This window comes from Aythya fuligula, chromosome 22 (genome assembly GCF_009819795.1).
Source record: "Aythya fuligula isolate bAytFul2 chromosome 22, bAytFul2.pri, whole genome shotgun sequence".
Classification (NCBI taxonomy): Eukaryota; Metazoa; Chordata; class Aves; order Anseriformes; family Anatidae; genus Aythya; species Aythya fuligula.
In genome coordinates this window covers 5,792,759-5,820,144 of record NC_045580.1, presented here as the reverse complement: position 1 = coordinate 5,820,144, position 27,386 = coordinate 5,792,759, and the positions used below count along the sequence as shown (strand labels likewise).

At 50.3% G+C, this 27,386-nt stretch overlaps 1 protein-coding gene across 1 annotated transcript in view; it reads left to right on the top strand.

Annotated features, from left to right (window-relative positions):
• ZBTB16 (zinc finger and BTB domain containing 16) overlaps window positions 1-27,386 on the top strand; it is an 86,408-nt gene that overhangs the window by 38,225 nt on the left and 20,797 nt on the right. The window contains exons 3-4 of the mRNA XM_032202046.1: window positions 5,759-5,856; window positions 17,680-17,766. Of these exons, the coding sequence (XP_032057937.1) occupies window positions 5,759-5,856; window positions 17,680-17,766 (185 nt within the window). The remainder of the gene's footprint in view (window positions 1-5,758; window positions 5,857-17,679; window positions 17,767-27,386) is intronic.

Genomic DNA, 27,386 nt, shown 5'->3' with positions numbered 1-27,386 from the left:
AGTGCTTTTTGCGGGGCATTTACGGGCCTTTTTAATTGCCTACAGCTTGCGAGAGGCCTGCCTGCGTCCCGGCTTTTGTTTGGCCGTGCTCCCTGGTGCTCGCTCGGGCGGGGGTCTCGCTGCCCCTCGGCACGCGGCTGCACGCCAGGGAAGCCTGGTCCAGCCCCTGCTGCCTCCTGCAAACTCCTTTCTGCTCCCTTGCACCCAGCTGGGGCAGCACACGGAGAGCTCTTGCCAGGTGCCAACGCATCCATGAGCAGCATCGCACGACCTGGAAGCTGCAGCTGGCTTCGTACTTAAGTGTGCATCCAGCAATTTGTCGAACAGTAGTTTAAGAGGAAAATTATCTTAAAAAAAAAAAAAAAAAAAAAAAAAAAAGCTTTGAAATATTTCCCTGCTAGGGCAGGTGTTCGGTAACGAGCTCTTCCTCCCAGCCTTCATTTCCCTGCACAACCCCGTTTCCCCACAGCAGTCTGAGGAATCAGGGTGGGCTCGCTGAGTGCTGCAGCACGAGCTTGCCTTTGGCTGGAGGTGCTGTGTCCTCCAGCCACGTGGGTCTTCTGCCACTGAAAGAAAAAGGAAAAGGCACTTTTCTGATTGTCAACGCTTTAAATCCCATGAGCATCCTCTTGGTTAATATGCTTGGAAATATATGGAGTATAATTTCAGCATCAATAAGAAAGTGTGGTTTTATCTTTTTGTACTTGAATTTGGGAAACATTGCTGAGCAGCGATGTACTTTAACACACTTTTTTTTCCTCCCTTTTTAAAGGCACAACTTTAGTAAAACTGCACAAACACATATTGATCTTTCCCCTCAGATCTTAACAGCCTGAGCAGCTGTAATACCTTGCTTACATCTGCCAGGTTTTGTGCAGTTTTGCAACATCTCCTTAATCCAGTGAACATAAATAGAACATTTCAATCATATTTTGCTACCAGGAACCTAGCAGATAAAGCGCTTTAAGACCTTGTTGAAAGAGACTGTATAAGATTGTGAGCGATAAGATCGTCCTATAAGCAGACGCCAAATGAAAAACTTTTGTTCCTGCTGAAATTTGTTGATAGAGATATTGAAAATAAATTACTCGGTGAGAACTTGAGCGCTTTAAAACAATAAGCAGGTTATGTAACTACTGGAAATACCAACGCCAAAGTTTGATGGCAGATGCAGATTTCTGGGAGCCATGGCACCCGTAAGATTAATAGGCTCTTTTGTTGTCTGTGGCACCCTGCTCTGGTGTTTTTCCCCATTTCTGTCCTTTTGCTGGAGGAGGTAGAGGGGAAGTCTTATCTGCGAGCCCTGTTCGAGGACCGAGGTTGGCATCAGGCGCCGTCTCATGGTTATGTGGGTGAGAACAGATCCCTGCCTCGTAGTTTAAAGGTGACCTACGTTCAGCTGACTGATAGGGATTCATAGCAGAGCCGGGGTGGGGCGGTGAGTTTTGTAGGGTGTGCGAGGCAGGGAAGGAAGCTGCCCACCCCCCTGAGGCAGGGAGCACCCACGGGAAGCCTCTTGGCACCTTCACAGGGACAAAGTGATGCCCTGGCGAGATTCTGCTCTCTCTGGGCAGAACGTCGGGCACGTGAGTGGCTCTGCTGTCCTGCCCCCCCTTCCTGCTTGTCCCACGTCCCCCCAGCTCGAGGCTCTGCACTGAGCGCGGTGCCTCCGGAGCGCTCCTCCTGCCCAGCTCAGCACACGCTCAGCTCCTCCGATCTCGACGCTCCTTCCAGAAAACAAGAAGGAAATGTTATTTTTGGCCGAAAAAAAAAACAAAAAGATTTTTTTTTTCCTCTTTTGTGTGCCTTGAAGATAAGCAGTTCTCCCACAGCGTTCAACAGAAAACATCCCCTTTGCCTGCACACCGGTGTTGCCCCTGCAGACGTTGGGCATGAGCAGAGCTGGTGGCAGAGGGGGACAGCCCAGGGCTGGTGGCAGGTCTGGCCCCGTGTGCCCAGGGGACAGGGAGCTGGGGGGATGGATGCAGTCCCCGAGGGCAGCAGTTAGTGGGATTCATCACTGCCAGGTGCAGTTTGTCTTTGCTTGTAGAGAAACATCCAGAAGAGGAGGATCCACAGCAGAAAAGGGCCGTTGCCTCCTCAAAAGAAAATGCTTGAATGCAGTCAGTGTGATTAGATATAATATTTTGTTTTCAGAGATGAGTGGTCTTATTCTCAGGATTGCTTGACCCAAAAAAAATAGTAATAATTCAAAACCAGAGCAATGCATTTCTTAACACTCACTTTAAAGAAAAAGTTTTACTTGAACTAATTAACCAATTACATTTTAATTCACTGAAAATGCGTTCTAGCCTCCAAGAGGCGAGTGCCGTAATTTTTGGCGAAGATGCTGTGCTCTTCCTGACAAAGTGGTTTAAACCTTGCTTTAGGTGCAGAACTCAGCTCAGCCTGAGCTACAGAAGTGTGACAGGCATGTCCATAATTAAAAATGCAAAATTAGAAGATTGTCACTTATTTAGCTGACTTCTTGGCAGTAGAAATCTGTCAGGAGGCTTGTGTTTTATTTATTTTTGCAAGGCAGATAAATCCTTTGGATTCTAAACCGCCTTGGCCTGAATTCGTGCATGACTCTTAATCCTCTGCTATGACACAGTGAATTCAGGACAAGCTTGATTAATAATTATATTATACAGCAAAGTCAAGAGTTTAAATAAACTTGCTCTTTTGCTTTTTGCATCTTCTTTTTCTCCCCGAGTGTTTGCTCAGTGCAGAACTTGACAGGGTTTCTTTCTGCAGGCCAGCATTTCAAATGGTGCAGTTTAACATCATACAGAGCTTATTTACAGGGCAGAACATGGGGCTGACTCTCTGCACCTTACCTGAAGCATTCATCTGTGATGGTAGATGACTTTTTGCAGAGTGCATCACGCTGCTGCATTGTCTTGAAACAAGTCCTGGGCAGGCAGCTTTCTTTCCTGGTGCAGGCACGGAAAGCCCTTTTCAGGTCTCTGTCTGGAGTGTTTAGTCACATGCTTTTCATTAATTTGTGAGCTGAATTAATGAAATAGTCCTAATTTGATATGAAAAAAAAAAATCTTGCTAAGAGTGGCACTTTAAGATATTTAATTTCTTTTGGTCGTCTTAACAGATTAAGCATCTGTAATGTTGACAAATATTTAGATGCAATCATTTTGCATTGAGAAGTGCAAAGGAGTTTCATTCTTTGTGCAAATGAAATGATTGAGTTCTTTGAGCAAGCAAAAAGGAGGGGGAAAAAATCCATCCCAAATCTTTCATAAATGTCTCTGGCCATGAGTGAAACCCTTACAGCTCCGTGCACAAGCATACTCTCAGCACACAGGTAAAGGCAAAGCTGCCTCTTCCTTGGCTGTGCAGAGCGGGTGCTGCTCAGGGCCGATCACCAGAGCAGGGTTGCCTTCAGCAATCAGTGTCTTGGCTTGCACAAGACCATTTCTGTTTTGTCTTTGGCAACAACACAATAAAAATATACTTGTCTTATTGCAAAGTGATGGTAAATGGTGGATTTGATCAGAGGTCGGCATGTAGCTATTTGGTGTGTGACTTCTTAAACACATACAAATGCTTCTCTGTTTACAGAACCTGATTTTGAAACTTTGCACATGCTTCTGCTATCGCAAACTCTTCCCTGCCATCAGTATGAAGAGTTCATGTTAAATGAGGTGTGTCCCTTCGGCAAAAGTCAGTAAACTTGGCTGGAAGCATTAGTTATTTCTTTATTTTTTTCCTTTTTTTTTTGTTTTAATGCTTCTGTCAGTTGCAGAGCTGGTTGGTTTGTAAAAGCATATATTCAGCAGCAGCTGACATCATCAAATAATCAACTCAAGGGGCTCTGCGTGGCGTTTCCCCATGTGCTTGGACCTTGCTGCTGCGTTGAGCACTGGGACGCTGCAGGGAGGCACGGGCAGGTGCCTGGGGAGCGGGGCTGGGATGGGACAGGACAGCCAGGACAGGACGGCTTCTCCTGGCCAGCAGCACTTGCAGGACCACTGCAGGCACTGCATCATGCCAGGATTTCAGCAACGGCCCCAGGAACGTGGTCGTCCTGTTTGTTTGTTTGTTGTAGTCCAACACGGACAGTGCTTCTGTCCAGCTCCGTGCAAACACCGCCTGTTACGTGTTGTTTCGTTTGATGGCGTGCTCCAATTTGCTGCGGGTTGTTTGCTACCCAAAAGGAGAATAAATGTCTTCACAGCAAAGAAAGGAAAGCAGCGCGGGTGCTGGCTCCTGCGGCCAAGCAGCATCCGCTGCCCTCAATTCGCGTGCCCAGGGCTGCAGGGGGAGCGATGGGGGAACCCCAAAGTGCCCGAGAGGGACTGCAGCGGGCACCCCGTCTGTGCTGCATGGGAGTGGTGCCCCCGCACCCTTGGGTGCCCGAGAGCGGGCGCAGGAGGGCAGGCTCAGTCCTGGGCAGAATGAAGCCATCGCTGCTCCAGCATCTCCTCTGCCCGCGGACAGACACACGGGCACGACGCCTGAACCACGTGCGCCTTCGTGTGATCTGGGACATGCGATTTGCCCTGGCCCTTTTCGACACACAGTTGTGCAATTCAGCCTAGGCGGGTTTTATTTTATACGCTGCGGTGCCAGGAAATGGTGAGAGGCATGTTTCCTGCTCACTAGCTGATGATTAATTTTTCACTTGTGATTTGTGTCAGGCTGAATTTGGATAGAAGTTGGGATTTAATTAAAAATGCATACAAACAACCTCTAGGAATGTTTTTGGAGCAAAGCTACAATTTTGTAAAGGGCTTGATGCATAGTAAGAAGTTCACTGAAAAATGTTTAGTGTCAACACCAAGAATGACTAACGAATACAAGGGGCTGATTCCTCATCAGTGTGTATCCCATGGCCATGCAGAGCTCATAGACATCTTCTGCAGCAATGTTTTTTTATGCTGGAGAGGGGAAAAAACAACGACAAAAGGCTTGCCTGGGCTTTCAGCTCCCTGTTGTTTTTTTTCTTTGAATGACCAAGCTGGAGGCTGAATTAGTTGAGTGAACAGAAACGGAGAAATGCAACTTCACCTGCGGCAGCCCCTGCCACGTCAGAGGCTGGGTTAGCACCTTTGAGCAGACTCCAGTTCTTGGTACTGAGCTATGTCTGGTTTCATGGTTTGGGCTTTTTTTTTTTAAGCATGTTAGCAGTAAACTTGCCCTTCTTGAATATATTTGAGTAGTTCATTTTAATTTCTCTCAGGAGATTAAATTAATACAGCATACGCTATCATAATTTCAGATTTATTGAATTTATTAAAAGAATCCACCTGTAATAATGACGAGAAATATTAAACAGGAGAAGCTCACCTAATCAATCCTGGAAACTCAAACAGGAGCTCCCATCAGGACCTTTCCTAAAGCACTTTGTAAATTAGAACTGATTTCTGCCGGGCTCCTGCCCGCAGCACCCTGCGTGCCCACCCACACGCAGAGTGGCTCAGGCCTGGAGATGGAGGCTTAGGGGGCTCCACTCCCATCCTGGAGGCCAGCACCCAGTGGTGATGCTGTGGGGACCCCAGTGGGACACCCCCAGTGGGACGCCCCCAGCGTGCTGGCCTCCTTACAGCCCCCCCGTCACGCCGGGCACGCGCTCCTGCGGTCTGTGTTCCCAGCAAGCTAACGAGAAAATTCACAGATAACGTGTGGATTTCATGAAATATTCAGCAGGTTCTTGGTGTTAACATTTGGAGTAAATCCCCCCCTCGTGCCCTCCCCTGTCCCCGCACACAGGAGGACTAACCCGTCTGTTTTCCCCTAGGAAGCTGCACAGCGGTATGAAGACGTACGGATGCGAGTTGTGCGGGAAGCGGTTCCTGGACAGCTTGCGGCTGCGAATGCACTTACTGGCTCACTCAGGTGGGTTGGATTTGGGGTGCTGGGGGCGGGGGGAGGCACAGAGAGTGCCCACCTGTGCCTACCAAAATATGCTCTAGCCACCTGGCTTGCGCATCTTGTCTGGAGGAGGCTTCATCCTCTTCAGAGCAGCAAATTGCAAACTTCCAGTCCGGTGCCCATAACTTGAGGTGTATTATTTTTTTTTTAAACTTTGTTTTTAAAGTTTGTTTTCAGTTCTTTAATTGGGGAAATATTTTCCAGGCTAGGCAGCTTGGAATAACAAACTTCACGTACCGCTTGTTGCTCTGCGCCGCTGCCAGAGGTCCCGCGCCGCGGGCAGTGCCTGCACCTCAGCTCCTTGTGTGCAGGCGCCCAGCACGGTTTCATTAGCAAAACCATTGCAGAATTAGGTATTCTTTGTCTAATGAATCTAACTATCGGGTTCAAATTATGCAGGCCCTTTAATTAAATAGATATAGGAAGGTTGGAAGGCTGCGCTAGTGAGGAGGCTTGTGTTCTGCAAGTCAATGTAGCCTAACGTTCCTCTTGGTCATGCAGCCCCATGTACAGCTAGGTTTTTCTTTTAATTAACGAGAAAAAAAACACCACAGGCAGCCACTGGACCTGTTTGCTGAAATGTTGGGGGGATTGCTCCCCTTCTGAAAGGGCAATCACTGAGGGCAGCTGGTCCTGCTATGAAGCCGTGCGGGCAGGGTGGCTCCCCAGGGATGCTGCTCCCTGCAGCCCGTGCGTGGCAGCGTGGGTGCTCAGCTCATCGCCTCCTGGGGAAGCACGCTGCCCACCCTCTGGGGCTTCCTCGCTGCTTTTTGGGGGCCAGACCCACAGGGTGTGGGCTCCAGCCAGTGACCGGGGTGCCGGTGGGTCCGGAGCCTCGTGGTGCCGGGCGCGGAGCGGGCGTCCCCCTCCTCCCCGCAGCTCTGGCGTGCGCGGCTTGTGTTTGTTACTGTCGCTTTGGCTCGCAGCCCGTCCCTGGCCAGCCGCCAGCCTTGTGGGTACAGTATGTACAGTGCACGCCGAGCCAAGTTTGTCATCGCGCAGGATTAATTTTTTCTCTAATCTGGCAAGGGCGGGGTGGGGGGGGGGCAGGGTGAGCTCTCCCTGCACTCGAAAACAGCCCCGGCGGATTCCAGCGCTGTTATTTATTAAAGCATGAGACCTTTGCACCTCTCCCCTCGCCTCCCCCCGGCCGGGATGAAGCGAGGCTGTGCAGGGTCGGCAGCGCCAAGGCTTGTTTTCAGCGCCCGGCATGCCGACGCCGCGATCTCAAGTCCGTTTGCCTCGTGCGCAATCTGATGATTTAATTAGGAGATTGCCGTGACCACGGGCGCACCGGGATGGGTTGCTGCCCCCTCGCCCCCTGTTCCCCTCTCCAAAGGCCTTAAATGCCAGAGGTAGTAAACGTTGAATGTAATTGCAGTTTGCATTTAAAACTTAACTAACCAAGTGTTTATGAGTGATACCTGATGATAAAAGGTGTGTTTAAGCTAATGAACCAAGTAGGGAGCAGGTCCCCATCACCCCCCTGAGGCAGGGCAGTGGGTGCACAGGTCCTGCCCGTGCGTCCTGCTGCATGGGGTGGCTGCCTTCAGCAGTGGTGCTGCTGGCTTTCAAACCTCAGCTGCCAGAGCTGGATGGCTGCTCAGTCATCCCAGTTCTCTGATTTTGGCTTTCTGAACAAGCTCTTCCTCGAGTGGGACTGGAGAAGCGATGACCTTCTTCTCAAGCTCCAATGCTCCAGCACAAGAAGGCAAAACTGAAAGAACCCAAACAGGGACTTGCAAGTTTTATCCTCATGACTATTGACCACTTCGCTTCTTCCGAAATACAACCTGCCAAAAAAATGGTGAAATGGGAAATAAGTGAATATTATACAGGTGGAGCTAGTAATTATAATCCTTATAAATGTCCAAGCCAGCCCAATGGGGGTTTTGTGGTGCTTGATGTAGCGCTGAGGTTATTCGGCAGTGTTATCTCAGCAGCTTTCAGGTGCATGATAAATATTCCACCAAATGTTTACATTTCAGTGTAGGCTTACCCTTAATGAAGTGCAAAGTATTGGTGTATGTGTGGTGCAGCTACATTAACACTGCCCACTCCTAGCTGAGATGTGCCTGCAAAAACTTTAAAGATTACATTAGAAGAATGACAGAGCGCTTCCTTTCCTAGAAAAATTCATTGTCAGGGAAAGTGAGATGAGAAAATCCCAGCTTGGGGGGATTTACTCCTTTCCTCCTGCTTGCTTTGCCTATGCTTATGGTCAGGAATCTGTATCTTGGAGATGGATGCCATGGGCTTTCCCTTCTCCAGACTGTAAATGGGGACAAATCTGGGCAAGGCCATGCGTGCTGGAGAGGTGCAGTGCGTGGGCAGCAGCGTGTGCCCTTCTGCAGCAAACCGAGGTGCCGCCGACGCTGCCCTGGAGCCGCCTGCCCAGCTCACACGCAGCTTTCGAAACGCTCGGGCATTGTGCAAGCTTTGGCAGCCTGGCGTGGGGGACAACCTGGAGCCACGCCGCCAAGGAGGAGAAGCACCGGGCACAGCAGTGGCTGGGTGGGCTGGCGAAGGGACGGTGCCTTCGCGAAATGCCCGCCTCGGGCAGCGTGCCCCTGCCCTTGTGCCTCGTTGCCTTGGCTGGGCTGCAGCTGGTGGCATGGCCAAGGTTTCTGAGAGCTGTGAGGCCGTGGAGGAGCAGCCCTGGGGTTGATGCAGTGCTGCAAACCTCGGTGCGAGGTGCTGGGAGCAGCGTGTGGTCCCATCCCCACTGAGGAGCAGGATGCCGGGTGCTCAGGGAGTGGTGGTGCGGGGCGAGGAAGCAGCGGGGCACCTGGCTGGGAGCAAGGTGCGTGCTTTCAGAGGATGGGGTTCATCCTGCCATGTCTGGTGCTGCTGCTGGTTCCCCCGCTGCGTATCCCTGTAGCGAACATAAACTTCCCTTCCCCTTCGCGTTCGGTGGTTACCTCCCGACGAAGCACCGAGCGCCGGAGGATGTTTTATCAGAGATGGAGGAGAGAGTTCACCGCGGTGCCTCGCTCCTCCCTCCCCACGGCCGCGGGCATTGTTCACGGCGCTGGATGTAAGAGGGAGCAGAAAGGGAAGCGCTGAGCCTCTTTGGGGATTTTTCCCGCCCCCCCCCTGGCTGCCGTCCCGCGCTTGGTCCCCGAGTGATGTCAGCGGCCTGCCGGCAGGTCTGGATGTTCTGCCAGCATTCCTGCGTTTATGATCATCCGCAGATGTGCATCCAAGAACACACTGTACCCACAGCAGAAATTAATGCAGGCTTGACTGCCGGCCAACCCGCACACACAGGAGAGAGGAAGAAAGAAAACAAAAACTGTTTAATGCTGTTTATAAATTATACACTGGCTGATGAAAAATACATTCCCCCCCCCCCTCTCCCCCCAATCCTTTCTGCCTCAAGAGTCTAAGCTGAGACCAGAAGAATATGGTTTGCTTTTTAGCTCCTGTTTTGGCTCACTTCCTAGACCCGGCTGCTGATTCAGAGCCAGCTTATTTTTCCCCCCTTACCTGATAAAATATATTTATTTTTCACCCGTCACTGCTTCTCCTCTCTCCCCACTTTTGGCTGCTCTTTGTTATTTAAGGTGTTCTGCTAAGCATTATGCGGAGAGCGATGCCAGGACCCATTACACCATAGTGCTCTCTGTAGCAAATAAATCTTACGCACATCTGTCTACATTAATACCGCTAAATATATGTGATCATCGCAGTGCAGCCCGTTTGCTTCCAGGTTTCTCAGCGTGCATGCTAGATGGGAAAGTTAGGAAAGTTCACTGTAGGTCATGGGGATGGAGCCCCCCCGGCCCCTCTCCGCGGGGAGGACGGGCTGAGACCTCTCCCCACAGGCTGGGGGCGAGCTGGCGAGCAGCCCCCTGCCCCGAGACTGCGCCTGCCCATCCCTCCCTGCGCCGCGCACGATCCATTTACATGGCTTTTGTGTTTTTTAATACTGCTAATGTTTATCATTTGCCCAACAGGCTTGACAGATTTTGTTTCCTGTAGAGCATCGCGGCTTTAAAGCCCCCTTGTTGCTAAGTAGCAGCCTCCCTGTACTGTAATGGGCTGATTTCGTATTCCGTTCAGCACTGTATCTTATTTTTGTATGCAAGACAAAGTGTTTTGATGGAGGACGATTGCAGAAGTGTCTGGAGGCTGTTTGGAGTTTTATGGGCTGTATAGTACACTGTGTGCTTTCTGAACAGAACACAGGCTGTTGAATTTTGGATTGGATTTGTCATTTTTTCCCCTCTGAGTGGAGGCTGTCAGATAGAACATTACTTTAAGGGTGGAGGAAAAGTGGAAATTATGTAATAACCTTTCTTTATTGTTGCTCAGCTGAAATTATTATTATTTTTTTAAACCTGAAAATATCCCTTTCTCCCCCTTCCTTCTCCCCTTGTCCCCGAGCAGTGTTTGGATTTGCGGAGCTGGCTGATGAAGTTTGGGTGATGATGTTGGTGGCAACTCTCCCCACCTCTCGTGCAGCCCTTCCTCCACAGCCCAGCTCCCCCTCTGCTTTTGGGAGGCATGCGAAGGGGATGCTGCCAGGAAACCTTCCCGTTGGGGCTGGCTGCTGGTGGCATTGGGCAGTGCCAGGGGCAGCAGGGTACGGGTGGCCATGGGCGTCCTTCACCCACCACGGGCAGCTGGCTCGGTCGGTGATGTGGCGCAGCAGCACTCGGGCAAAGTCCCTGGTGGAGGACAGCCTTCACCCCGTCCTGCCCAACGTGGACGTGGTGCAACTGCTGCCACCTCTCCTCCAGCCCCCGGAGCCAAAGGCTTGGGTGCCAAAATGAGAAACCCCAGAGTTCAGCTTTGGTTCATCCCTTCGCTGCCACGCTGGGGTTGCCACACCATCCCTTTCACCCCTGCGCTTTGGGAAGGAGAGCACTGCCCTGCAGCTCGGAGGCATCTGCAAAGGAAGAGCTGTGGTGGCTGAGCATCCTTCCAGAGCACCCCTGGGTGCGCTTGGGCACCTTTTGTTGCTCTTTGCTGGCTAGTTGGAAAAAAAACATGGAAAATACTCGGGTTTTATCCTGGGGATATACCTTCCCGGTGCGCTGCTGCCTACTATTTCCCCATTAGGTCAGCAGCGTGACCTAAGTGGTGCCGCCAGCAGCCTCCCCAGGGGGGAAGCCAGCCCCAATGTGGGGAGGGGACGGGCGGCAGCGTCACCCCCATGGGCTGCCCCCACACCCCGGTAGCACAGAGCATCACCGGGAGACGCAGCGCTGAGAGGAGCTTGTCCTCCGGTGCTGGGGCTGCCATCCGTGCATCCAGGCTCAGTTTAGAAGACTGTCTTTACCTTTTAAAACCTGCACCTTTTCCTTTTTTTTTTTTTTTTTCATATTCAATTATTGCATTTTTATGGCACTTTAAAAAAAAAAAAAAAAAAGAAAAAAAGGAATGAAAAGAAAACCCTTTCGCATCTCTCTAAATCCAAGCTTGGTTTGCAGCTTGATCTTTTTTGGCCCTTCTTGGATGCCTTTTATTTTTTTAGTGGAAAGTACTAGAGATTTTCATAACTGTCTCTTCCACTTGAGTGAAATAGGGGAGAAGGGAAATAATAATAATAATAATAAAAAAGCAGCTTTATGTGGGCAAAAGAAGAAAACAAGAGAATGGGGTAGAGAACAGGCTAAATTTAAAATTGTAATTGGCTGACTTCCACAGGCTTGCGGGTGTTTTAATGACTCATAATAACTTCATTTAAAACCAGCTGAGCAGAAAATAGATTGGAGAGGAGCCTCAGGCCATTATGGATTTGTTTTTTTTTGACAAGCTCTGTTTTCGGCAGCCAGGAAGGCACTCACAGAGGGCTCGGCTGTTTTCTCTCTCTTAGAGTTGGTGGTCTGCCCAAGAGAGATTGTATAGAAACCAGGGCTTGGATTTTTTATTTATTTTTTTTTTTACTGATTAAAAATAGATGCCTTGAGGTATTATTTTAGCATCACTGTGGTTTTTTTTCTTTGCACTTTTGATGTGGTAAATGGAACATAAATAAAATTGTTTTTGAAATTACTGAATTAATTAGGTAGTAAAGCGACGACAGTGCATAAATTTACTTGGCACTTTTTTTAATCCATATTTTTCCCTCTCTCCACCTTCTTGCCAATTACAGCATTTTAATAATATATAATCCCAAATTTTTATTAATCCCTTTTGCTTGGGGGAGGGGACCAGAATAAATTCTGTATCATATTGGTGGGGTTGTCACTTCAGACCACATGTTATAAATGTTACAGTTGGGAAGGGTCTAAGGGTTCGCGTCAGTGTGCCAGTCCTGTCTGACGACCCTCCAGGAGATGCAGTGCAGGCAAATATTTCTTTTCCCGTTTTCTACCTCAAAACAGTAGTGATGTGGTTGCTTGGGTTGAGCCGCTTTGTGCCCATCCTTTGGCCATGCTTTTTGGGTGAGTGCATTGTGCTGCTGGGCAGAACTGTGGGGCTGTGGGCGATGCTGTGTCTTGGCGTGCCCACCCAGACCCCATGGGGCAGCAGGCGCTGTCCTGCGAGGGCTCCGTGCCCGTCACCTCTCCCCGGAGAGGCTGGGGCATCCGCAGGGCACAGCTCCAGCTCATTCCCCTTGGGAGGGTATTGACGCCTCCTCCTCTTTTTCCCCTTCCTTCTGTTTTTGGGAAGTGTGTGGGTTGCCATTTGTATTTTTGAAGTCGTTCTCCCCATTGCCTCAGCCTCCTTTCGTCTTTCTCTTGGCCACCAGCCCCATAAAAGTTTATCACAGTCAGGGACGGTTAAATGGGCACAGGAAAACAGTGGTTTAGTAAATTGTAAAATTAGTTTGGAAGGTTAATGAGGCATGGCTTGTCTGCCGTCGGAGAAGAGGCAGGTTTGTGTAGGTAGCGGAGTACCTAGCAAGGGCTCGGAGGTGGAGGGATTGTGCCCAAAAGTGGGGTGGGAACGGGGCACCCCCAGCCCCTCACACAACCCTCTCCACAGCATGAGGCAGCCGGTGGGAGGACGGGGTGAGGGCCGGCTGTGGCGGGGACACCGGTCTGTCCCTGTCTGTTTGTTTTTCCCTGACTCTGGAAACGTCACCGCTGCACTTGTTGTAACGCAACACCTCAATTACGGTACAGGAGGGGGAAATCAAAGCTTCGGAGCGGCCCAGCAGCTTCAGACCTGCTGCCCGGGCCACAATTACGGTCTTGGGAACACCAAAGGCAAGCGGACGAGTGTCATTTTTAACCAGTTAGAACATTTTACTACTTCCTAACATCACAGGCGTTAAAACTGGAGAGCCTACTTCTTGTCCTCAATAAAGTAATTAAACTGAATGGGCGTTGGGAAGTATTATGAGGGTTGATAGTGACTAAAAATAGAACAGCTCTGTTTTCAGGTCCACCGAGCCTTTTCCTGACAGCTTAGAGCCATCCTGGGGCATTGCCTCGCCGGGACAAGCCTTTGAGGCACAAGAGATGCAGCCCAGCACTAAGGCTTGCAGTTTGCTGTATTCCACAGGAAAAGTTGAGCCAGACAGCTGGCAGTTGATCAATTGTCTCCACGTTTCGCAGGGTAAATGCCCAGGGGAGTCTGAAAGAAGCTATTCTTTCTTTTAAATGGATTAAAAATAGCGAGGGCTGGGGTCGGCGGCTTCTGTGTGCCCTTGGCACAGCAGGTAGGGTGCCCACGGGCTCAGCACGGCCAGGGCATGCTGCCTGGTTCTGGTGCTAGGGTAGACGTGCAGCCTGGGGCTTTTGGGGGAAAAAGCTGCAGAAAAAGGGGTCGAAGAGCAGTGCTGCATACATGGCATCTGTGGCTGGCCGGTGGGTGATGGATATGGGGCAAAACCCTGAGCTGGGGGAACAGCCCCAAGCTGGGCTTGTGAGCCCTGGGTGCCACATCCACCCTGGTGGGGAGAGGGGGCTGGCAAGGAGCTCTCGAGGTTGCCGTTTCAGGGATCTAATTTCCGAGAAGCTGAGCACATCATTCATGCTGTGTCATTAAAGTAAGCATCATTCATCCCCATGTCACGGCACGAGCAGGCTTAGCCCCACGGGGAGGAAAAACCTGTCCAGCCAGGACAAGAAGGGCCGAAAAAGCTCCAAAAGCGCCTGTTGGCCACTTCCCTGCTCTGTGCCGAGCCGTGCGGTGGTGAGTGAGCTGCTCCTCGCGTGTTTACGCCAGCCTTTTGCTGCAAAGACCTTTATTAGGCAGGAGCTATAAATTTGCTCGTACAGATATAAATGTACGGCGGAGACTTGTGTGCCAATTACAAGGCATGCTCCGAAACACAGCTGATACTTGGCAGCACTTTAAGTCCCATCCCGTTGGGAAGATCATCTGAAGATATCTATGCACTGTAGGCAATACAAGCCACTTGCTAAAAATACTCTCCCCAAACTTCTGTTTACATTTTAATAGACTAATAGTTTCTATGGGTGTTATTAAAAAGAGGGGGGGAGGAGAGGGAGAAAAAAAGCCAACAACAACAACAAAAAAAAAGCCCTGACACAGCCTCTTGATGTACTGCTTTCAAATATGTCATGCTCCCTCTAACAAACATCTAACTGTTTTTTCTAAGCCCTGTTATAATAAGCTCAGATGTTGGATGACATTTTTCCTGGTGACTCACATAGTAAAATTAACCTTGAACTATTTACATATTCAATCGCCGTACTCTCTCCTCCTCCTCTCCTCTGAGCGTGTGTACATTACAGGAATTCTGGCTCAGGATCAGTTTTTGTTTTGTTGATTAAAAAAAATTCCCTGCCTGGAGTACACATCTACTTGAGTGAAAGAACACACAGTCCTGGCCTTTGGAAATTGGCAGGCAGCGTGCTGTTCCCTGACTGATAAGAGGTACTGTAAATAAAACTGTACAGCATAGCCTGTTGTAAAATGCCCCATGTCTGTACTTATTGTTCTGACAGCTTATGCTTTTTTTGGGTATGCTGTTTTGGTACACTCTGTACTTCCTTATGTAACCAAGCATGCATATCTCATCAGAACATTCACCCTGTTTATTTTAAAATCTCAAGGAATTTTTCTGTCCCCCTGCCCTCCCCACCCCCCGGTCAGCTGCTGGCAAGCGCCTCGTGGTTCATTGCTTCGCATCTCTCAGGGCTGTTTCTGCTCTCCGGGCACCTCCCCAGCTCACCCCCACCTGCACAAGCACCCAGCCCAGGACCCCCCTGCCCAGCTTTGCCTCTGCATGGGGCCGGTGTCCCCGCACTAACAGCATCACGTTGGAGCCAGGGACCGCTCTGGGCTGTCCCCACGGTGGCTCTGCTGCAGCAGGAGCAGTGCCCACGACGTCCTGGCCCCGCGTGGGGAGGGTAGGGCAAAGCCAAAACCCCGCTCGGCACAGCCCCGGCCCCGGTGCCCTGCGGGGTGCGTCACAGCAGGATCAGTGCCGGTGCACCTGCGGCTGGTTCAGCTGCTCGACATGGGGAAAACTTGTTGCTGCATCAGGTTGATGTAACCTTATGGATTATGCTTCACAGCAGTGGGTCTCGGAGAGCTTAAAGTGGCGATGGAGAGTCATTGCCTTGGCAACTGCCTGCTGTACATCATCTGCGCCGGGAAGCTGCTGGGGAGGGGCGGGCGGCCACGGCCCTATTGATCGGGGTCCCGTGGGTGTCCGGGCAGGCTGCCCCGCATGCAGAGCCCGTGGTCCCATACGACTGTGCCTCTCCTGCTGCTGGGGCAGGCTCTGCCCAGCTTCCCCTTCTTGCTGCGTGTATGTAGCCCTGCAGGGTGCTTGGCTGCCCCATCGGCCAGGCTGCGGGCATCTGGGCTGGTGGGGGCTGAGGCCATGGGCTCAGCAATGAGGTTTTGAGTCCCCATCATTTACCAGTGGGGATTTCAGGGCTGAACACTCGGGCAGCAACTGGGCTGCTGCATCCTCATCCCCATGCACGGTTTGGCTGGGGAGGACATGGGAGCGCTGGTCCCATGTTTCCTTCCAGCCCTGCGCCCTCCCAGGCATGTGGCCCTGGGTGTCGTGCACAGCCCACACTTCTGAGGAAAACTGAAATTAAAAAACAAAAGCGTTGCAGGGTCCCGCTGGCCTCATGGGTCACTGATCCAGGAACAAAACATCCTGAGCTGGCTCTGGCATGACGGCCGGTGATGGCTCCCAAGCAGCAGTGACCTCTCCAATTATGCTGGTAATAGAGCCCTGCTCGTTATTAAAGCCATCCTTTGGCAAAAGGAGAGGGCAGCTGGCATTGGGGTTTCCTGCAGTGGGGTGTGGGTGCCCGGTCACCACACATCCCCCAGCACGTGGGAGCAGGGCCGCGGTCGCCCCGTGCTGTCACGGAAATGCACCTTCTTATTTATTTTTTTGCGAACAGCCATGTGGTTTATGCACACTTGAGTTGTTTTGAATGCAAACTTGACATCATAGCGAAGGCAGCAGAGAACAACATATGCACAGTAAACAGGCAGACTGTCTTATTGATTAACAGATGAGACCTCTATTATCGATCAAAGCTTGGCGAGAAAATTTATCACTTTTAATTTCACTGCTGCCAAATATTTCTGCCTGTGAGCCAGCCGTTACTAAGACAATTTAAAGGCGAAGGAATTCTCTTGTTAATGGATCTCGTGATACCTCCGTCTCTCTCCGTGTCTCCTTTTGTTTCACCACTGCACATCCACACGCAGGGAGGAGCCAGGGGCTCGGTTCTGGGCCGCGATGTGGGGGGACCCGGGGCGCAGCTCTCCACTTTTTCCCCTTCCTGCCACCTCGAAGGCTGCTCCTCGTGCTCTGGTCCACGCGTAGGTTCTCGCAACAGCTGAATCGAGCTTCAAAATCTAACAAATGCACTCACCGCTTTGTCCTGGCAGCGTAAGCACCAGAGATAGTACGCATTGTTAATCTAGTTTTATCTGGAAGTTACTTATCTGCTGTTAGACATCCTGTTTTTTTTCCTTGTTCTAACTAGCGCCTCTGACCCGCCACACGCGGCACATGTTGATAGTGATTTTCTAAGAATTCCCCTGAATACCACATCTCTCTCTCAGTCAAAGAAGTATCTGTGCTTCTCACTAAATTGTGTTGTTTCTGCCATGTTTCTTATCAGATGGTTCTGCCTTCTCTTTCCTCTCATCCTCTGATACTGGTAACAACTGCTACAATAGGAAGGGGCAGGAAACCGATTCAAATTAGATCAGTTACAACTCTAATGAAACTCATTGATGTTTAATGATTTTTTGAAAACAAATATTTAATTTCTTCTTGGCGAGCAACTGCTGAAAATGAAAGCGCAGCGCAACGTCAATAGTATATTTGTGTGTTATGTTGTTATTTGGAAATAGCAAAACAATGGGACTGAGAAGGGCAGCTACTTTTTGCTGCCATGTGTGGGCTATAAAATATTAAGTCCCTCTATTGAACAGATTCTGTGTTTTATGAAGTGAATGGCTTTAAAAATACATGTGTTCCTAGAGGAGTGCTCCTCATACCACTTTCATGCTGCTCGCTTGTATTGGTTCTGTGAGAATTGTATTTTCTCTACAGGACTGGGTAAATCCTCTTATCGGATGCTGGTGAGAAAGAGTTTTGATTTTGGATATTTGCTGCCGACCTCTTCCAGCCAGCATGGCTTGCGCCAGCCCTGTCCCCGTGAATGGCTTCAGTGCTGGGGGTGCTCGGCTGTGCCTGCCCAGAGCCCGGTGGTGGGGAGCTGCCCTGGTGGGGAGGATGCTGGCAGAGTCAGCAGGGCCCTGCAATACCTTTTGCCACGGTGATTTTCCTAGCCTCAGTTTCTGCTGGTTGATCTTCAACCCTGGCTGTGCGTGCCATCTGAGTAATGCTCGTTTTCTCCTTTGTCTTTCTAGCGGGTGCCAAAGCGTTTGTCTGTGATCAGTGCGGTGCACAGTTCTCAAAAGAAGATGCCCTGGAGACACACAGGCAGACACATACTGGTATGTTGACTTTTCTTTTTTTTTTTGCTTAACTCCTTCTCCAAACAAACAGTGCAGGAGGAAGCAGTGTGCGTGCTGCCTCCCACCCAGGGCAGCGAGGCTTTCCTGGAGTCCTTTTCCAGGCCCCGTTACTTCTCCCTCAGGCTGCTCTTACGTCTGAGGGAGGAACTGATCCCGTGTCCCACCACCCTACCCCTGGGAAAGCAGCAAAGCAAGAGCACGGCAGTGTTCCTTGCTCGATCTGCCACTTACGTGTCCTTTCCTCTCAATTCCATGCAGAATGACTTCAGCAAAGCATCTCCTGTCTGTGTCCAAACTCACAGCTCTGACTGCAGACTCAAAACATAAAACAAAATTACATGAAAAGAGCTTTTTTTTTCTTGGATCCGATGGCAGAGAAGGGAGCAAGCTGAGGTTGACCCTCTCCATTTGGTCTTGTCCTATTCTGTTCCTAAACAGTGATCCTTGCTAAAAGAGAGCACTCAACCTTTTGTTTCAGGGCTGCTCAAAGTTAGCCTGAATTTCCATGGTCACATAGTGATAAAGGTGCATTGGAGGCAGGTGGGATGAGGCAGCTTTTGGTGTCACTGTGCTCTGAGGAGGGCATCGCTCTGCTGCCTGCCCATGTCAGGTGTCTTTCATGCTGGCCTCACTGCTCTGTGTTTCAAACTGCTTGGGAAACAAAACTTTGACTAAGTGCCTTGTTACCAAACACAGTTCTGACATAAATATTTTGGCTTCCTTTGTAAGTTTTTGCCAAACTGAGAAATTAACCCTTTGCAGTTCTTGCTTCTGACCTGCCCAGGTCCATTTATATCTTTAAATTGTTTTTATTGAGGTAATATTTTTTTGGCTGACCTTCTTTGAAGTATATCTGTATTTGTGTTAAAATTTGTGCGTGGTGTTTGAAAGGGATGCCTCCCCTGATGGTTTTCTGGGTGATACTGATGAAAGGAGTGGCACAACCTGCTCCCGTGATTAAACTCTGAGTGCCTTTGTACGGCTAAATGGCCACCCTTGTTTTCTGAAGCCCTGTGCACCAAAAGACTGGGCAGGATTCAGAGTCACCCATCAAGGCTTCTCCTCTTTGGAAAGGGTGGTGCAGGGTGGTGGGCACACATCTCCAGCAGGACTTTGGTGTGCTCAGGCAGCTCAGAGGTGCTGCCGCCACCGCAGGGATGCTGGTGGGAGGCACTCACAGCACGCAGCTCTCCCAGCTTTATTTCCATCAACAAAAAGCAAAGTGGGAGAAGTGTGGGGTGCTGGGAGCATGGCTGGGGACAGCACTGCCCTTGAGCCAGACCCAAGAGCCGAGGGTTTGAAATAATTGCTGCTGGCAAGCTCCCATGCTGCAGGAATTGCTAAATCCCTCTGCACCCGTCTTCTGGGTACCGGCCTGCTCGCTCTGCGTGTTCAAGCCAGCGACTCCAAGACCTCTGTAATTTCCTCACCACCTTCCAGGCGATTGGTTTGTTGCTCTCTTGATGAAAGACCTGATGTTGTAAACACAGCTCTAAAACTCAGGTGTAATACTCAGCAAACTTTTACTGAATTTGACCAGCGTGATGGCGCTTGGCCACCATTTCAGATTTTAAGAGAAGCTTTCCAAGGGATAAATAATGTTGTCGAGAGTGTTTTGATTCTCAGGAGCCTAAGAGTGATGCGTTATAAATTGTTTGAGAATCCCAGCCTACACTGACAGGGCTGCTCCTGTTTTCAAAGCATTTATACAAATAATTGCACTGTATCTGGTGCTCTGTGGAGGTTCCTTCTTGCTGCCTTGAGGTCCGTGCATTGGCTCAAGTATCTGCTGGGTGCTGGGCGGTTCAGCACGAGCAGGCACGCAGCTGCTCCTTGCCAGGAGGAGATGCTGAGAGGGGGCATGAGAGCAGGTCCCGCGGGACAGGGGATGCCTGCCTGCAGCCACGCTGCACAGGCTCCTCCATCCCTTTCCCAGCACGGAGCTCAGACGTGCACAAACCTCTCCCCCTGATGCTCACGTGTAGCCGGGTGCTTGCTGTGGCCAAGCCATCGTCAGCTGCACTCTGGCAGGGGCTCGTGCCATTAACTGCGCCGCTTCCCTGGTGGGGTGCTTGGAGGTCTGGCTGCCAGGCGCCTCCAGCTTTCCTCTCATTGTTGTTGCAAGCTCTCCAATGTTGACCGTGGGCTTTGGTCACATTGTTAGTAAATTGCCTGTTTTTCACATGCAGTACTGCTGGCTCCAACCAATCTGTCTGTGCAGGAGCAGAACCCCATCTGCTACCCCACCGTCAGGAGTTGAGCCGGCAGCGCTTGTCACTAGCACACGGTGTTCAGACAAATAAAGAACCATCAGTGCACCGTGAGTCACTCCTGCAAACCACCGTGTAATATGCCAGGCTAATAAACAGAGGAGTTAGCATTACAGCATTGTCTTAGCTCCTGTGATTTGTAAGAGTGAGGTAGCCCAAGCTCTTCTTCCAGGGAGACGTAGACACAGGGCACTGATTCACTAAAGCCTATTGCACTTTTTGCTTAGCATTAAAATATGCATGTAGGAAACCATAGTGCAGAAAATACGAGGTAATTTGACTGCTCCCTCTGCAAGGAAAATGCCAGTCCTTTCCAAAGAGCTATCAACAGTTGGCTTTTGCCGTGTTTCTTTTATTGAGCTTTCCAGCTCTTTGGTTTAGATGTGATCAGCCCTTGGTAAGCACAAGGAACTCTTTATGCCTGATACCTGGTGACAAATACATATTGTAAATTCTGCCTTTCCCAGACTGGTTTTGTTATGGGACGCTGAGGGACTCGCATCAGTCGGTCCCAGGTGGAGTCTTTGAGCAGCTCCTAAAAACAAAACCAGAGCGAAGAGCCCCCTCTTCTCCGTGCTATATTAGGAACAGTTTAAATTAGTACAAGCCAGTCTTCCAATGCTGAAAAAAACTGATAAATGCCATTAATGGCTGCATTTATACTCAGAGGTTGAAATTCGATGCGTGGACACTATGTTGGCATGCAAAACATGAACGGTTTTGTGCCAGAGGTTTTAATGACCGATCAGTAATATAAATTGCTGCGTCACTGAGCAGGAATAGGCTCAGCACGTCATTTGATCTGGAAACTTTGCTGGCCAAGCAGCAGGTAATAAATTTTAAAGTGATTGCCCTCCATATTCAAAGTCATGCTACTTGAGGCTGGACCGTACAAATCATAATCTTTTTAGCAACTGTATGCACTGCAGGTTAGCGAGGAGAATGACTCTCGCAAGGGAGCAGCCAGCAGAGCGAGGGATCGAGTTTGGTTCATGCCTCCTGTGCTGTGCCTGTGAGTCTGTGTCTGGACCAGGGGTCTGCTGGGGCAGTGGCCAGCCCCGAGGAGGTGGCCCTGAGCATTTCAGCCGTTCAGCACTGCCGAGCATCGCGTGTTCCTGGGGAGACATCTCCATGTGGCCAGTGGGGCTCCACAGCCCTGCCCCGGGCACTGTGGGGTGGGATGGTGACAAAACATCCAAAACCACCCTGCTGAAAACCAGGTGGAGCGGTGCGGTGAGCGGCCTTCACTGGTGACCTTGAAAATTCCTCGCGGGTTGGAGTCAGTCTGATGGGAAACCTTGGGGCTGGACCACCGCGGGCTGCCAGGCAGCCTGCGTGCGTGCCAAGGCTCAAAGGGTGACATGAGAACTTAGCACGGTGGAACACGGCGACCCAGGTTTAAGCAGGTTTATCATCACCTCCTCGAGCTGTAAACACACGCGGCTCAGTTACACGTCAGAAATGGGCTTTATGGCCAGAGGAGCCCACACTCGCTGAAATTAATAGCTTCCTGTTGTTGGGCGGCTCTCAAGTAGCGCTGCCTGTGGCATAAGAAACATTCCTCCAATACAGTTGCTATAATTAACTCGTTTTCCAAATAACGACATCTCCCAGACAAGGTTTTTGAGCGTCCTCCTTTCGTCCTTAGCAGCAGGTTGTTTGGCAAACTTTGTGAAAGACCTTCACACTTTCCCAGGAAAAAAAAAAAAATTGCCCTTTTTGGTGGATGCTGGGATGGATGGCTTCAAGGATGGTTTAGAAGTTTCGTAGAGAGAAGCTCAAAAAATAATCATTGCAGAGGGCTCATTTGGTACTGGCCTACCAAATGGACTTGTTTTGTTCAGAAACGCAGCGTTTAGTAGAGGGTGCAGCACCTGTCTGCAAAAAGCCAACCTACAGTCACTGTTTTTCTGAAAAAAAAACCTTAAGCTTGAGAGGTTTTCTGAAATGTATGGATAAGGTGGAGGACTCTGGGTTTCTTTCCCACATACAGAGCCATTTCCCAGGCAAACAGTTAGTGTGTAAGAACCTTCCTTTATCTCACATTTTTTCATTGTCTTTACTGCTCCTCTGAAAGACAATGCAAAATATTAAGCCAACTTGGCATAAATTTCCATGTACTGACCGCTGTCAAAGAGCAGCTGTCTTACAGTGGAAAAATTAAGCCCTTCTTTCAGTTGCAAGGTAAAATCTATTAAAGGAAAAAGTCATTTCTGCCTGTAAACACAGGGGTGGCTGTGCCTATAGCCCAGGCAGCTCCAGACTGAGAGGTTCTTTCTGGGTGTTCACTTTGCTTGGCCTCTGTCCTACAGCAATAGGAAAAGCAGCAACTGTTCTGGCTCATCTTCATAGCAGTGTAAGCTCAGTGCCATGCCGGAGGGAGAGTGTGGAAAATTACTTACTGTTCTCCTCAGATTTAGAGGAAAAATGAAATGTATTCAGGAGAAAACCAAGTTCCCCCAGGCAAAGCTTTCACCGGTGGGGCTCTGGTAGCCCGTTGCTGGTATTTGTGCTAATGGGGCTGGGGCTTGGCTGGTCCTGGTCCTTGTGAGCCATGGACTTTTAAAAATATCAGAGGTGATTTGTATAGAATTTCCCCTGGTGTGCCAAGGCATTTAGCACATGAAAGCCACGGATGGGGCAAAGTCACACGCGCTCGGGAGCCGGTGTCATGCGCTGCTGCTGGTACCGTCAGGGCGCCCGCGTGGATCTGCACTCACCCTAATTTCACGGCTGGGTGCAGGGTGCTGGGTGCCTGGCACCACCTTTATGTGTGTGTGGGGGGTGCTCACTTTGTGGAGCAGCCACAGGAGCCCCCGCAGCACGCCCAGGTGCCACCCCCGTGGTGTCACCTCTGCATTACTCAGCAGCGTCTGCATCCCACACACCACAAGACCAAATGGCAGCAGGAGATGTTCTTCTGCCCCCGCTAGCAGGACCCCACCGTGGTTTCTCCTCCTCCTTTCTCAGGAGCTGTGACTCCTGGGTGCTGGGGGCCGCTGGTGCCCTTCTCCCACCCGCAGCTCCATGCCAATACTGGCACTGGGGTGCAAACAGCAGAAAGGAGTTAATAAAACCAATGTGTAACTGAAAATTGAAAAGCTATAAATCTCCCTTTTTTTTTCCTGGGATGTTGGTAGCATTTTGATTTAATAGTTGGACAAACACAAGGGTCTATTTTATTCAGAGTTTACAGGCCTCAGGGCTGTTATTCCTCCAAATTTAATAGCATTGAAATTGCAGGGTTTGCGATAATTTGCCTATCACTTTCTGCTCTCCCATTGATGTTTATTGTCAGCGGGATGGAATCTCAATCCGATTCACTTAGATAACATGTCTGTTAAACATTTAGATAATTGTGCCATCATTAACTTGTCACATTATTTTAGAGATTCAAAACAGTAGTGTGGTAAGTGGAGGTACGAAGGGAAAAAAAAATCCTGCACATGAGAGCAGGAGTCTGGGGAGAGGAAAAGCTGGCAGGGGCTGGGGCTGCCCGGGGCTGGCTGCAGGATGCGCCCACCAGCACCGATGCTCATGGCCCTGTGGAGAACGTCCCTCTGTAGCCACGTGGAAGGTCAGCCTTTCCTCTCTGGGTTTGCAGGGCTTTATCCTTTTTTTTTTTTTTTTTTTTTTTTTTTTCCTGCCCCTCCCTTCCCACAAAATAATAATAATAATAATAATAATAATAATAATAATAATAATAAATAAATAATAATAAATAATAATAATCAGCTCCTGCTTTCCCTGAGGTGCACAGTGAGGTTTTTTAGCCCCGGACAGACAGAGCACTTGGCATTTTTCTGTGAGAGCCCCCCCAAGGTTGGGCTCTGGGCTTCCATCGGGGCTGGGAAGCACGGTGGGAGGAGGCAGGGCTGAGGCAAAGCAGTGCTGTCACGCTGCCCCACACCCTCTCTGTGTTTTGCAAATTTAAACTCAGTCCGCTTAATTATGTATTTGTCTAATCTCCTTGCTTTTGCTTCACTTTCTCTGCCTCAAAATGGTACTGGCTTAAAAGAAAAATCAGTGATGCTGTTGGCACACATCACCCTAGGTTTTCAATATTGGAGACCGAGATTTCAGAGTGAGCAGAGTGAGTGTGGTGGGTACCAAACGTTGCGAGGAAGGAGGAAATCAGCCCCTTTTCCCTTTTCCAGTGCCCCTTCGGCTTTATCCATGCCTGGCACCAGGAGCCACCGCAGAAACCCCGGGGCTCTCGCTGGCTTCTCATGGAGCCCTCGCAGCACCCCTGGCCCTGTGGGGTTCCTCCCAGAGCCAGGAGGAGGCAGAGACCCGGTGCCCCCACCAGGGGATGGGGATGAGGGGGTTGGGTGCAGCTCCCACCCCCAGCAGCCGCTCTGCACGTTTCCCCAGCCACACCAACGCAGCAGCTCCCAGCGTGCCTGCGACTTTCTATTGCTGTTTCACTGTACTCCAGAGGGCTTTAAGAGAGCATCTTGATTGGGCTTATGGGGAAAATACCATCAGATCGCATTTTTCTCCATAGATAGAGATAATGTACTGTAGTATTAAGTATGTTTAAATGTAATTATCCCTCCTGTACTCAGTTGCATGAAACCAAGTGGAAGAGGAGAGGGTGCAGGCGGGTGAACCAGCCCAGCAGCCGTCAGAGCCCAGCTGAGCTGTGTCCAGGCTCTCCTGGTCTGCCTTGGGATGCTGCAGGGAACAGCAGGAACACTTCTGGGGACAGGCTGTGTGGCCAGGATGGTGCAGAGCAGGTCCTCGCCACCAGCCCCTGCGTCGTTTCCATCCCCTCTGTGCCTGGACGGAGCCATTCAAATCAGGGCTTTCCCATTCCTTTATTTTGTTGTAGAGCTGTGTTGACTATTTAGCAAACAAACAAAACAGTTAAACTTAAAATTGTACTGCAGGCTTCGGTGTGTGTTGCCTGACTGAGCGAAACCTTGGCATGTCTGCCCTGTAATAGCTCCAATTTCAGATGCAAATACAGGCGAGGGAACAATAAACATTTTGGTTTTTCATTACGAAGAGAAAACTTCCCTGAGCACAGGAGTCTCTGCAGAGCAGTAGGCTGCCTCCTGCCCCCACTGGGATGCCCCCACTGTGCGGGCAGGGGCTCGAGCCCTGTGCCAGGGTCCTGGGGTGCCGGGACAGGGACGAGGCTGCCCTGGCTGCAGGGAGAGCACAGGTCTGAGCGAGCAGAGGGCGATGGGTCCAGGGGGATGAGTGAGCTTGCCCCTTCATCACAAAGTGGGGACGAGCAACGCTGCTTTGGGAAAAACAGTGGTGAGAGCCTGCTGTGGGACCAGAGCTGTTTGGGAACCGAGATGGAAGCTGGGCGGTGCCACCACCTCCTCTGGAGCTGCCCTTAATTTATTGTGCTTGAACTCCCTGACTGCATTTCAGATCTCTACAGGTGGGAAGCTGGCCCTGCCAGGGCAATGCGTGTGGACAGGCTGCCCCATGGAGGACCCATCCTGGGGGGCTGATGTCCCCTGGTCCCAGGGGTGTGCCCCGTCCCCGGCTGCTGGGCGCAGACGCTGTTGGGTGACAAGTGTGGGTGCCCTGCGCCCCGCCAGAGCTCTGCGATTCGAGTAACAAGTGCGACAGGAGATGGTGGAGGAGAGACCGAGCAGCTAAGTCAAAGAGCGCACAAATTTTGGATTTTTCCATAATGTAGCAAACTTTTGTTCCAGGGCTTCTCTTGTGCCAGCAAAGAATGTTTCAGACGCCATTGCCAAGTCTTGCAATATTTTGGCAGCTCTCATAGTGCTTTACGGACCTGGAGCCCTATGAACACATCTGAAAGGAGCGCAAAGAGAAAAACTGTAAATATGCGAGAAAACATCAGCTCCAAAGCTGTTTTATTTTTTACATGCCTGTGTTTTTCTTTTGGACGTGAGCTTGAGGTTTGAGCACAGGGGTATGGCAGTGATGAGAAGACCGAATGGCACGGGGTCGGTCCGGCCAAGCCACGGTGCCTGGGCTGGGGGTCTCGTGGGCTTTGGTTCGGGTGTGAGCATCACAATTCCTCACCAGAGGTGGAGTACAGCGTAATAGATGGGGATGGAAAATGTGGGTGCTCGACTGTCTCAGCTGGAGGTGAACTGCAAACCCTACGCTTGCAAAATAAACTGGGTTTCCAGCAAAGCTCTGCCTTCTTTGCTGAGGTTTTAGCTGCCACATGTGGAGGGTGCAAAGATGTTCCTGGCACCCTCAAATGCCTGATGTGCCCAGGAGATCAAATAGGAATTGTTTTCCAGGCTGGAAAATCTGCATTTGGCCCATGGGAGGTGCTGAGAGGCACCTCCCAGGATTTGCTGTTTCAATAACGTGGGCACTTCTGAAAGGACGAAATGCCAATCATGAAGATGCTTTCATGGCTTAAGGGTGAGGAGAAAATAAATATGTGGTTGTGGCTGAGTAGATGTTTTTGCCCCCTCTGCATGTGTGGTTTTTCTTTTCAGCTTCTATTTCCACTCTTCGTTCAAAATATGCACCAAAAACCCAAAATAATGTTTTCTGATGAGCCAATAGGATCAGGCGAATGTCCAGCACCTGAAATATTGTCACTGAACTGAAAGCTGGGTTTGCGGGGGTGCATGCTTGTGTTTGAACAGTTTTTTGGTGGTCTAACAAAAGGGAGAGGTCTCCAGCGCTTCGGTAGCAGATTGGAGATCCCGACGGTGGCAGCTCCTTGGAGGTGACATTCCTGGGTTCGGGCCCTGATGGGAGCCTGGTGTGCCAAATTCAGGTGAGGCCTCTTCCATGGAGCTCTGCTTGTACATAGATCCATAAGAACCTTGGAAGAAATAGTACATGGTTAATTCTCAGTGTTCAGCAGGGAGAGGGACTTCCTAGCTCAAACATTTGGCTATGGCAGGATGAGACAAAAAAGATGACCCAAGAAAGGACAAAACCACATAGTTTAAAGTGGAATGGTCAGCAAGCATCCAAAATGCAAACTCCCAAGTTTTTTAGATAAAAAAGATCAGCTTGCTTTCAAAACACTTCCCAAACTAAAAATGGCAGCTGCAAGAGCATAAAGAGGCAAAGCATCCGTCTTAATCAGATCATGATGGGCTGATATCTTATTAACCCCGAGCTGCTTTTGGTGAGCAGCTGTGGCCGCAAGAGCAGAGGCTCTGCCCTGGGGCCAGGAGCTGCCAGCAGCCGGGGCTGCTCCTGGTGCACATTTAGGATTTTAAAAAGTCGTGTCCCTTGTCAAAAGCAACAGTCACAGAGGGGGTCACTCCTTTTACTTTCCATGCCAACCCCTCGCACAAGGATGGGCTTTGCGTTCGTCTCCTTTTACCGTTCTGCTGAGCAACACAAGCCTCACGTGGC